Here is a 12,791-nt window from a genome sequence, read left to right on the forward strand (position 1 = left end):
TGGTAAAGCTAAATACTCTATGAGCCAGCATTTCCATTCCTACGTAAATACCTTTGAGAAACTTTTACACATGTACATCAGGTACCATGTATGGGATGTGTTCACAGCAGCAATATTTATTTTAAAATAAAGAAAGAAAATGTTCACTGGCAGCAGAATAAAAAAAAAAGTTGTAAATTCACAAAGTAGAATCTTATACAGCAAAGAAAATGAATGAACATTACAATAGCTTACAAAATAATATGGATCAACTGGGAAATACAGTTGGGTGAAAAATATCAAAGACCCAGAAAACTACATAAAGTGATACTATTTTTAATAAGGTCAAAAATAAGCCAAACTAAACATATTGTGTTAAAATATGTGCATGCATGAGAAAACTATTTTTTACAAGGCAAGAAATCAAACACAAAATTCAGGCCACGCCAGAGTGATGGGAGTGGCATAGCAGGAAAGGACTACAAAAGAGTGGTTGGTCCCTGAGCGGTGCTGTTAATGTTGTAGTTGTTCACTGCATGGTGAGTTTGGAATATTCAAAATCATTATGCTTTAAAACTTAACTATACTGTACATATATAATCAAATATTAAGATTTCAACAAGCTGATTTATTTATTTATATTTTTGAGACAGAGTCTTGCTCTGTCCCCCAGGCTGGAGTGCAATGGCACGATCTTGGCGCACCGCAACCTCCGCCTCCCATTTTTTTGTAGAGATGAGCTTTCACCGTGTTGACCGGGCTGGTCTTGAACTCCTGACCTCAGGTGATCCGCCCGCCTCAGCCTCCCAAAGTGCTAGGATTACAGGCGTGAGCCACCGCACCCAGTGATTTTTTTTTTTAAGTTGAGCACTTTTATTCAACTGGTCTCAAGTCAGTGTACAGGTAAGCCCTGGCTGCCTGTACCCACTCCCAGGGAGACCAAAAGCCTTCATACATCTCAAGCTGGGGGACAAAAGAGGGGGGCCACGAAGGCTGATCATTCAAAATAAAACAAACTTAAAAAGTATTAAGGCAAAAATTTAAAAAAATTTGCATTACCTAATTTACAAGAAGCCTCCCCTATGTGGACTCGGAGGAGGACTAGGCCATTCTCCTTAGACACAAGTTGGGTGGCTTTTAGGAGGGCAAACAACTTCCTCTAACAATGCATCTCACGGTATTTGGAATGACTATTAAAAAAAAGAACAATGTACAAACAAGAAATAGAGTCCTCAGTCACATTGCAGAAATTTGGGGGATGTTCACTCCAACCGACTGCTGTCGCCTTCACCGTTCCAGTTTTTAAATCCTGAGTCAAGCCAAAAAAAAAACAAAAACAAAAACAAAACAAAACAAAAAATAAAGCCATGCCAATCTCATCTTGTCTTCTGCACAAGTCAGGTTTTGTCAAGAAAGGGTGTAACACAACCAAGTCACAGTCCGCCTAGAAGCATTTGAAGGACGGATGATGGAGCCGGACTCATCATACTCCTGCTTGCTGATCCACATCTGCTGGAAGGTGGACAGCGAGGCCAGCATGGAGCCGCCAATCCACACAGAGTGCTTGAGCTCAGGAGGAGCAATGATCTTGATCTTCATCGTGCTGGGCGCCAGGGCAGTGATCTCCTTCTGCATCCTGTTGGCAATGCTAGGGCACATGGTGGTGCTGCCAGACAGCAATGTGTTGGCGTAAAGGTCTTTGTGGATGCCCACGTCACACTTCATAATGGAGTTCAAGGTAGTTTCATGGATGCCACAGGATTTCATGCCCAGGAAGGAAAGCTGGAAGAGTGCCTCAGGGCAGCAGAACTGCTCGTTGCCGATAGTGATGACCTGGCCGTCAGGCAGCTCATAGCTCTTCTCCAGGTAGGAGCTGGAAGCCGCCATGGCCATCTCCTGCTCAAAGGTCAGAGCAACATAGCACAGCTTTTCCTTGATGTCACACACAATATCCCACTCAGCCGTGGTGGTGAAGCTGTAGCCGCGCTCGGTAAGGATCTTCATGAGGTAGTCAGTCAGGTCCCGGCCAGCCAGGTCCAGACGCAGGATGGTGTGGGGGAGGGCATATCCCTCGTAGATGGGCACACTGTGGTTGACCCCGTCACCGGAGTCCATCATGATACCAGTGGTACAGCCAGAGAAGTACAGGGACAGCACGGGCTGGATGGCCATGTACATGGCTGGGGTGCTGAAGGTCTCAAACATGATCTGGGTCATCTTCTCGCAGCTGGCCTTGGGGTTCAGGGGGGCCTCGGTCAGCAGCATGGGATGCTCCTCGGGAACCACACGCAGCTCCCTGTAGAAGGTGTGGTGCCAGATCTTCTCCATGTTGTCCCAGTTGGTAACGATGCCATGCTCGATGGGGCACTTCAGGGTCAGGATGCCTCTCTTGCTCTAGGCCTCGTCGCCCACATGGGAGTCCTTCTGACCCATGCCCACCATCATGCCCTGGTGCTTGGGGTGCCACACGATGAAGGGGAAGACGGCCCGGGGGTCATCGTCACCTGGGAAGCCAGCCTTCCACATGCCGGAGCTGTTGTCGACGACGGGCGTAGCAATATCATCATCTATGGTGAGCTGGTAGCGGGTGCGTACAGGCAGCAGAGCAGCGAGGGCCAGGGTCTGTGCTCACGGGGCGGACGTGGTCTCGGCCAACAAGATGATTTTTAAAATCATGACAAAGAGACTATCGGCCAGATGGGGTGGCTCATGCTGTAATCTCAGCACTTTGGGAGGCCAAGGCGAGCAGATTGCTTGAGCTCAGGAGTTCCGAGATCAGCCTGGGCGCCATGGCAAAACCCTGCCTCTACTAAAAATACAATTAACTGGACATGGTGGCGCACGCCTGTAGTCCCAGCTTTTTGGGAGACTGGGGCACCAGAACTGCTTCAACCCAGAAGACGGAGGTTGCAGTGAGCCAAGATTGCATAACTGCACCCCAGCCTAGGTGACAGAGCAAGACTGTCTTAAAAAAAAAAAAAAAAAGACTATCTCTTGAGTCATATCCCATGAGGCCACTTCTGTCCTGGCACCACACACCGCAGGATCTTACTGACAAGAAGATAGTGGTATATTTCTCAAAAACGACAGAGGCATTTTCTTAAGCAGTGACTCCTAAACAAACATTCTTCAGGGCTCTGACAGATGTGAAAAAGTATAAATCACTGGGCTGCGGATTGGACAAACTTAAAATGGCAACCGCAGAACAGAACTCTTCACAATTCTCTTGGTCAGAATCAGCTAGTGAATAACTATCTCGTTAAGGCCTGGAGACTTCTGTCTTGCTTTGCTTTAGTACTGCCACCTGCAGCAGCTAACACTGATTCAGTACATACCAGGGAGCAGGCCCTGTACGAGGTGTTTTATTTATGTTACCTCATTTTGTCCTGCCAGCTAAACACTACCATCAACTATTATCAACACTGTTTTATAAATGAGGGGACTGCAGGAAAGACAGATAACTTGCCAAGACCTCACAGTTCATATTCACAGGGCCGGGGTTCAAGGGTGAGAATGAAAATTCTAACCCATGCTGGCTCTATTGTTTCTGAAGCCACGTGGCCAAACGATAAACCAGTAAGTCAACTCTGACTACACACTTTTTATATAATCAGGGAGGGAGAAACTTCCCTCTATCTCCCAATATCTAGGAAAGTCAGTACTTTGGTAACTACATTTTCTATTTTTTTAAAAGACTCCCTGTCAAGAAGATGTTTTAAAAAATACTGGCATAGAGGAAGTGCAGGATATACTCACAGATATGCATTCTGTTTTTTAAAAACACATAGGCTAAATAGAAATATTAATTTTATTTTACGTATCTACAGATGGCTCTTGTAGAAAATCCTAAAGGGGCCCAAACCATATGAAGCCCCCCTTTAAAGGAGACCAATTATCTCAACATTTACTAAAACAGCCATATCCCATGCTCAGAACCACCAAGGTACCTTTACATATGAAAAATTTAAAACACAATAATCTACATTACTTTACGACCAGGCACAGTGGCTCACACCTATAATGCTAGCACTTTGGGAGGCCAAAGCAAGCAGATCACCTAAGGTCAGGAGTTCAAGACCAGCCTGGCCAGCATCGTGAAACCCCATCTCTACTAAAAAAAAAATACAAAAATTAGCCAGGCAAGGTGGTGGGTTCCTATAATCCCAGCTACTACAGAGTCTGAGGCAGGAGAATCCCTTGAACTCAGGAGGCAGAGGTTGCAGTGAGCTGAGATTGCGCCATTGCACTCTAGCTTGGGCAACAAGAGCAAAACTCCATCTCCGTAAAAAAAAAAAAAAAAGAAAAGACCGGGCACAGTGGCTCACGCCTGTAATCCCAGCACTTTGGGAGGCCGAGGCGGGTGGATTACGTGGTCAGGAGATCGAGACCATCCTGGCTAACATGGTGAAACCCCATCTCTACTAAAAATACAAAAAATTAGCTGGGCGTGGTGGTGGGCGCCTGTAGTCCCAGCTACTCGGGAGGCTGGGGCAGGAGAATGGCGTGAACCCGGGAGGCGGAGCTTGCAGTGAGCTGAGATTGCACCACTGCACTCCAGCCTGGGTGACAGAGCAAGACTCCACCTCAAAAAAAAAAAAGAAAGAAAAAGAATAATCTATACTACTTTATTCATATTTTCTAGACTATTAAGCACCTTGACAAATTCAACTTTTTTTTTTTTTTGAGACGGAGTCTCACTCTGTCACCCAGGCTGGAGTGCAGTGGCGCAATCTCAGCTCACTGCAAGCTCCGCCTCCCGGGTTCACACCATTCTCCTGCCTCAGCCTCCCGAGTAGCTGGGACTACAGGCTCCCACCACCACGACCGGCTAATTTTTTGTATTTTTTTAGGAGAGACGGGGTTTCACCGTGTTAGCCAGGATGCTCTCAATCTCCTGACCTTGTGATCCACCCGCCTCAGACTCCCAAAGTGCTGGGATTACAGGCATGAGCCACCGCACCCAGCCGACAAATTCAACTATTTAAACTGTATATACTACAGTATAACACAGCATCTCAAAGTCATCATGTCTTATAATAAGCTTTTATGGCAGAGACTGCCTAAGTACTCAGGATCTAGTTTCACCTTCCTTACTAATGGACCTCATTTAATTGAAAGAGCAATATAGCTGAATGAAAACTGCATTTCCAGCTTCTCTTGCAGCTAACGATGGTCACAGTACAGGGTTCTTTCTGGCCAACAAAAGGTGAGCGGTCATCACTGAGTAGGGCTTCCAGAAGAGAGCTCTGAAGGACTACCTCAGCAGGCACAAGCCCTTTGTGCCCTTCACTCTTCCTCCCTCTTCCTTCCATGAGACATTCAGACACGATTATTAGGCTCAGGCATCTACCAGGAAAACATGAGGGTAAAGATCTCATCATAGGCCAGGAGCGCTGGCTTACACCTGTAATCCCAGCACTTTAGAGGCCGAGGTGGCTGGATTACCTGAGGTCAGGAGTTCGAAACCAGCCTGGCCAACATGGTGAAACCCCATCTCTACTAAAAATACAAAAATTAGCTGGGCGTGGTGGCACACACCTGTAATCCCAGTTACTGGGAAGGCTGCGGCAGGAGAATTACTTGAGCCAGGGAGACGGAGGTTGCAGTGAGCCAAAATCATGCCACTGCACTCCAGCCTGGCCAACAGAGTGAGGCTCTGTCTCAAAAAAAATAAATAAATAAAAATAAAAAAGATCTCATCATAAAGAAAGCAGAAGAATTGGGAGGAGTATGGGTCTATAATGACATCATGGAACCAACACATGGGCCCCAGGCTACTTAGCTCAAATTTTTACATGAAAGAAAAATAAATGCCCAATTTGTTTCAGCCACTGATTCTGGGGTCTTTATTACTGGCAGCAGAATAATGTCTGACTGATATATTTCTTCGTTAGTAAAATCCACAGATCCCCGCTTCCCCCACTGACTAGTGGATTAAAATAAGAAAAAAAATAAGAGTCGATGACACTAACGTGATCTAACAAAAGGAAAAGTGAGTACCACTTAATTCTTGAATGGTAGCAAAGTATGGGCTGTACTTGAGCCTTTTCTTAACCACTAATACCTGGAAAATCCCAGTTTAAATAATATACCTGTTCTTCCCAATTCCTCTATACCACTCTGTGATTTTTCCTTCAGTTTCTCCCAGTTGTTGGTTTTTTCCACCTTGCTTCATTTTCTCTACAGCTGCTATTTCTTAAAGCAATGTCAGATTTAACACACTCTCATAACACATGGCAGAGGGCTGGTGCTACTGAGTTTCCCTTTTATTCTTCATAATGAAAAACAGCCTAAGGTACTTCCAGTGGCCTCATTTTCATTCTTCATTCTTCACAGAATAAAATTCTGGATCATACACATAGGCACATTATTCCTTCAATGGAAAAGGAAAACTAACAATAATTCTCCTGAATGTTAAACTATACTTCATCATTATAGGACATTTGGAAAGTAAACTTTAAAATATCAAATATATAAATCTGCAAAGAAGAGAAAATCATTTTATCATTTTAGTGACATCTTTCTCTTAAAAACTTGTTGTAACTAGCATATATTTAGAATCAGACTCCTGGCATTCATGACTCTAACTCTGCACCAGTGACCCCCAAAAGCCCACTGACAGCTGGTGACTTATTTTGAAGAAACCATACTAGGATGCTGGGGTGTGGGAAGCAGCTCCACGACCTCCCTCATCTCAGCCAGACCTGCTGCTCTCTACCCTTGGGCAAGTGAATGAATTATGAGGGAGATTGTAAGCAATACTGGAAATCCAGAGTGGGCATTCCAAAATCTTGGAGATATATCTATACGCGGTTATCCTGGTTTCCTCACATATCATTGTGTTACAAACATTTTCTTAACATTTTATTGTACATATTACTTCATGGCTTTAACAATTTGTATCCGTATTTCTCCTTTGTAACATGTAAGTTGTTTTACATTTTTTGCTGTAATAAGGAAAACACTAAAAAAAATTTTGGTACAGAAACACTGCCCCATATTTTTGATCATCTGTAAAACAGATTCTAGGAGAACTTGTAGATGAATGGTTCCTTTCTGACAAGAATTACTTGAATCTTTCTACTCTATTTATAAATTCACCCTAGAAAAAAAACACAGGCTTTTATATCTTACAAAATTATAATAAAGATGAAATCTAGATTATCTTTATATTCCTTTTTGTGAAATGGAAAACAGCAGCCCCAAAGCAGGAACTGGGCTTCCAATAGATATACCTTATCAAAGCCCTTCTGTAAACCTGCAGGCAAGGCTGGGTTGCAGGGGAAATGCCCTTCTGACCAGCAGAGGCCTCAACAGACACCAATCCAAGACAAGAAGAGCTCCAGAGTATACACAGTGTTCAAGCTCCAACCATCCTTCCTGGTGACTATCTGAAAGAGTAGAGACAGAATAGGAAAGGGGAGTCTCCCAGCTCTGCCACTAAGTAGGAGTCATCTAGGATAAACCCTAACATTCAGTCTGAGCTTCCTTATCTATCACTGTGTTGACTATTATACCAGATGATCTCCAAAGTTTTTTCCAGCTGAAATTGTCAATGACTTTATGTTTACCAGCCAAATTCAGCACTAAAACTCTCACTTTTCACCTCTGAGTTTCATGTTCTTTCTCCTTTAGTAATTCTCACTGAATTCTCACTGCTGTGTCCCTAATACTTTCCCACAGAAATCTGCCCCTCTAGGCATGCCAATCATCCAGAACTCACAAAACAGGCTCAGCTTCCTCATCCCTCACATTGCTCACCATGCCTAATGTCCATAATGCCCTGGATTCTCAGTACAGTCTTGTGGACTTTGCCAGTGCCCAGTAATCTTCACCTCTTTACACTCCTACTGTGTGTAGTATTCATGCCATCCACCAGGCTTCTGCCTGTATAGTGTGTGTTGTTTATCCCTCAGGGAAACCATTCATGACTCTCAAGCTAACCAGTAAGCTCCTTGCACTGGCCAACACCCACCATTGCTGACACGTCTCACAACCATCGATCACTCAGAGTGATTCTCCACACATATTTGTTGATTTATCAATTTACTAGGTTATTAAACATGTAAGTATGTTTCAACTGTGAAGTTTAACAGTTGAGAGGTAAAGAGAAGAGTGAAAAGAGAAACGGCCAATTCTACTCACATCCTATCCAACCCAATTTTTTTTTCTTGAGACGGAGTTTCAATCTTGTTGCCCAGGCTGGAGTGCAATGGCACCATCTCAGCTCATGCCAACCTTCACCTCCCAGGTTCAAACAATTCTCCTGCCTCAGCCTCCTGAGTAGCTGGGATTACAGGCATGTGTCACCACGCCCGGCTAATTTTATATTTTTTAGTAGAGACGAGGTTTCTCCACTTTGGCCAGGTTGGTCTCGAACTCCCAACCTCAGGTGATCCACCCACCTCAGCCTCCCAAAGTACTGGGATTACAGGCGTGAGCCACCGCACCTGGCCCCAACCCAAATTTTTAAACTATGTCTGACAGAAGATCAGACGGTCTCTACGTGAACATTCCAAGGTCAGTATTTCTTTACCTCAAGTGGCAGCCCAACCTGCTCTGGGGCAGATGTATTCCTTAGAAACTTATTCCAGAGATGGCCGGGCACGGTGGCTCACACCTGTAATCCCAGCACTTTGGGAGGCCGAGGCGGGCAGATCACAAGGTCAGGAGATTGAGACCAGCCTGTCTGACACGGTGAAACCCCGTCTCTACTAAAAATGCAAAAAATTAGCCAGGCGTTGTGGTGGGCTCCTGTAGTCCCAGCTATTCGGGAGGCTGAGACAGGAGACTGGCCTGAACCTGGGAGGCGGAGCTTGCAGTGAGCTGAGATCACGCCACTGCACTCCAGCCTGGGCGACAGTGCGAGGCTCCATCTCAAAAAAAAAAGAAACTTATTCCAGAGACAGACTGAATTTTCCCACAGTGATCCCACCTAACCTTCTTACTTGCACCATTCTCAGGGGAAACAACCACATGGGCTTTAACTGCTCTTCCAACAATTCCTGCACCATCCCAGCTGTGCTGCTCTGGCAACACCCCTCTGAAAACACAGCTTCTAGAACTAACGGAAACATTCTGGATGCAATGTGACCAACAAAGCTGTCCATCACCTCCCCTGTCTGGATGATAACTTTTGGGGTCATGCAAGCTGACTTGCTTCACTAAAGAGCAGCCATAACATGCTAGCAGATAAATGAGCTGTGATTACCTAGAAGCCTTATTTCACAGAACTAAAACCTGAAAGTCACAATCCTACAAGCCAATAGCTCTCTCTCTGCGTCAAAACCTGTCTAGGATGACATGTTTGCCTTGGATGTGAAATTTAGGCAGTTAGTGTTCTGGCTTTGAACGATTTGTTATTTCAAAGTAAATGATATCCTGACATGATAAAAATACAAAATGGAAAGGAACTCTCCTGGTGACTCAAACCGTTGAAACTGTTTTACCTCATTTGGAAACCCACAGCCTCAAATAAATTTGCTGTCCAAGAGCACCATCTGCTGGATGAAGGTATTTAAGCTACCCCATTGCGGGAGAGGGAAAAAAAGTCTATAGGTTAAATGCCACTATGTCTAACACCTCGGTGTGAAAAGATTCCCATGCCTCACCAACAGGTTTCTTATAAAGGAGCTCTTGATTTGACAAAATTCTAATACAAAAGAAATCTGGAACTCACAAAAATTCACTATCATTGAATTTAGTTCATCTTAAATATTGCTTATCATAAAGTAAACATTTCTGAGCTGGAAGGAACGAGAGAGAGCAGTTAATTCAATTTCTTCCCCTTGTAGATGAAGACTCTGAGAACAACACAGAGCTTTCCTGAAAGTCACAGCTAGGAATGGCAGACATTGATTATAAACGAAAACAGGTCAAATATTCTGTGATGTTTAATAAAGTCTTCAATCTCAAGAAGCTGCAGAAGAAAGGCAGAAAATGGGGCAGTGGGTGTCTGTGCAAGGTGCCACTCTCTCAGGTTAGCAGTGATCTGGCCACCCACTGTGGACTGTGCCCTGCCCCACACTGACCAACACAAGATCAGGAGCTGTCATACTCTCCCGCCTCCACCCACCCACATCCTTCATATTAGATTTATCTGCTTTCCTCTACCTGTGAAAACCATCCTGCCAATAAAAACAATAAAAATAAGATACATTTTCTTTTTTTTTCTTTTGAGATGGAGTTTCACTCTGTCGCCCAGGCTGGAGTGCAGTGGTGCGATCTCAGCTCATTGCAACCTCTACCTCCCAGGTTCAAGCGATTCTCCTGCCTCAGCTTCCCCAGTAGCTGGCACTACAGGTCCCTGCCACCATGCCTGGCTAATTTTTTGTATTTTTAGTAGAGACAGGGTTTCACCATGTTGACCAGGCTGGTCTTGAACTGCTGACCTCAGGTGATCCACCCACCTTGGCCTCCCAAAGTGCTGGGATCACAGGCATAAGCCACCGCGCCCGGCCAAATAAGATAAATTTTCAATCATCTTGTTGAAGAACATCTATCATCATGGGAAAGCATTCACAATGGGTCAAACAGAAGGGGGATAAAACTAGGTTCATTGTACCAAAAAAAATTATTTTATATGCAATTATGGAGCATTCATAGAGAAAAAAATGGAAGGAAATATACAAAACAGTTTTGACAGCTGTTTTCTCTGAATGCCAGGATTATGAATGATTTTCATTTTCTCTATGTAATACCTTCCCATATTTTTCATATGTAATGTTTATATTAACAAAAAGGTAACTTTTACCTTAAAGTGGTGTAATTTATACTTATAGATTATCAAGAAAACTAAAAACAAAATGGAAAGAATAGGACACCAACCACCCATCCACCTAGTACAAGCATAGCAAAAAAAAAAAAAAAAAAAACTTTTCCCCAGCTCAAGGAGAAATATATAAGACATTTATATTTTTTTGTATTAAGATTCTCCACAAGGCCAGGCACAGTAGCTCATGCCTGTAATCCCATAACTTTGAGAGGCGGAGGCAGGAAGATCACTTGAAGCCAGGAGTTTGAGATCAGCCTGGGCAATATGGTGAAATCCCGTCTCTACAAAAACTACAAAAAATTAGCTGGGCATGGTGGCGCACACACGTACTCCCAGCTACTCAGTAGGCTGAGGTGGAAGGATCACCTGAGCCTGGGAGGTGGAGGCTGCAGTGAGCTGTGATTGTGACACTGCACTACAGGCTGTGCAATGGAGTGAGACCTCGTCTTAAGAAAGAGAGAGAAATAAATAAAAAAAAGATTTGCCACAATATTTTTCAAACTGTTTTAAATTTTCTATCACTTTTCCATTAATAAATACCTGAAGATAACAAAAGCAATAGGCCAGCAAATTAATATTGAAGAAAAATCTTGGAGGTACAATTTATTTAAAATATTTTCTATATTTTGAGATGCAGAGACATGAGTTCAAATGCTGTCCACTTGTAAAATTTTGCCTGGTTTATAAGACAAAACACAGGACATGATGTGCCCCAAAGAACTCCATGGCTTCCAGTTTGAGAACCACTGTCTCTGAAGGTGATTCGTTCTTTGAGAAACATATCAGGAATGCAGTTACCTGAAGGCCAATAAATAAAGATAGAACACAGTTACCTTGCCCTAAGATCTCTGCATCATCTATGTGCAATAGATAAGTCATCTTTTGCTATGTATCTTACAGAAGCAGTTGTCACGGTGTTTTCTGAGGACCACAGGAAGACACGCAGACCCTGTCAGAGGGTCTGTGACATCAAAACTATTTTCAAAATTATACCAGAACATTAATTAGTATTTGCCTTTTTCACTCTCATGAGTATAGAGTTTTCCAGAAGCTACAGGACATATGACTTTATAACAGATTAAATGTTGAAGCTGATATAAAAATCCAGCTATCTTTTTTTTTTTTTTTTTTTGAGACCGAGTTTCACTCTGGTTGCCCAGGCTGGAGTGCAATGGCACTGTCTCAGCTCACTGCAACCTCTGCCTCTCGGATTTGAGCAATTCTCTTGACTCTGCCTCTCGGGTAGCTGGGACTACAGGTGCACGCCACCACCCCCGGCTAATTTGTTTGTATTTTTAGTAGAGATGGGGTTTCACCATGTTGGCCAGGCTGGTCTCGAACTCTTGACCTCAGGTGATCCACCCGCCTCGGCCTCCCCAAGTGCTGGGATTATGGGTGTGAGCCACCGTACCTGGCCACAATCTTCTATTGAGCTAGACATAAGAGATTTGAAAAATGTAAAATAATGTGACTCTTCCTACTAATTTTTTAATTGGGGAAATACAGTCACCTTTTCTTTTTCTGTCTGCTCCTCTCTACCCTATGGTCACCTTGTATAAAATAATGTATGTTGATATATAATGGACTGTCTTAATGAATTAAATATTTTTTAAATATTCTCTTAATTTCTTTCTTTTTTTTTTTTTTTTGTTTTTTGAGACGGAGTCTTGCGTGAGCCACCACGCCCGGCCTTAATTTCTAATACAATAAAAAACAATAGATATAACCTCCTTAAATGAAAGTTATTTGAGGTTCACAATAATTATTACGACTGTAACAGGGCCTTAAGATGAAAGTTTGAGAACTACTGTCTTGGAGTAAAAGAGTTCAGAAAAATGCACACTGGGGAAGGTCACCTGAACCCTCTTCACCCTTCTCATCCGAAGCCCTCCCCAAGCCTCTTGCTGAAACCAGACCATCTTGCTGCAGTCTGTTATCAGATCACAATATTTTTCACAGCTATTTTTCCAATGCCATGCACTCATCAGACCCTATGCTAGAGACTGGAGCTAGAGAATACATGAGAAATGACACCTGT

General features: G+C 43.5%; 2 protein-coding genes across 6 annotated transcripts in view; both read right to left on the reverse strand.

The window, feature by feature from the left end:
- Positions 1 to 12,791, reverse strand: part of KDM4C (lysine demethylase 4C) — a 410,581-nt gene that overhangs the window by 332,653 nt on the left and 65,137 nt on the right. The gene's annotated exons all lie outside the window — the stretch shown is intronic.
- Positions 829 to 4,546, reverse strand: LOC103786922 (actin-like). The gene has a single exon (XM_063594034.1). The coding sequence runs from the start codon at positions 2,305 to 2,307 to the stop codon at positions 1,387 to 1,389; it is 921 nt and encodes a 306-aa protein (XP_063450104.1). The 5' UTR covers positions 2,308 to 4,546; the 3' UTR covers positions 829 to 1,386.

This window comes from Pan paniscus, chromosome 11 (assembly GCF_029289425.2).
Source record: "Pan paniscus chromosome 11, NHGRI_mPanPan1-v2.0_pri, whole genome shotgun sequence".
Classification (NCBI taxonomy): domain Eukaryota; kingdom Metazoa; phylum Chordata; class Mammalia; order Primates; family Hominidae; genus Pan; species Pan paniscus.

Bases quoted from the DNA above. Each gene is read 5' to 3' on its own strand.
- LOC103786922 (XM_063594034.1), bottom strand. From the start codon at position 2,307: ATGGAGAAGATCTGGCACCACACCTTCTACAGGGAGCTGCGTGTGGTT.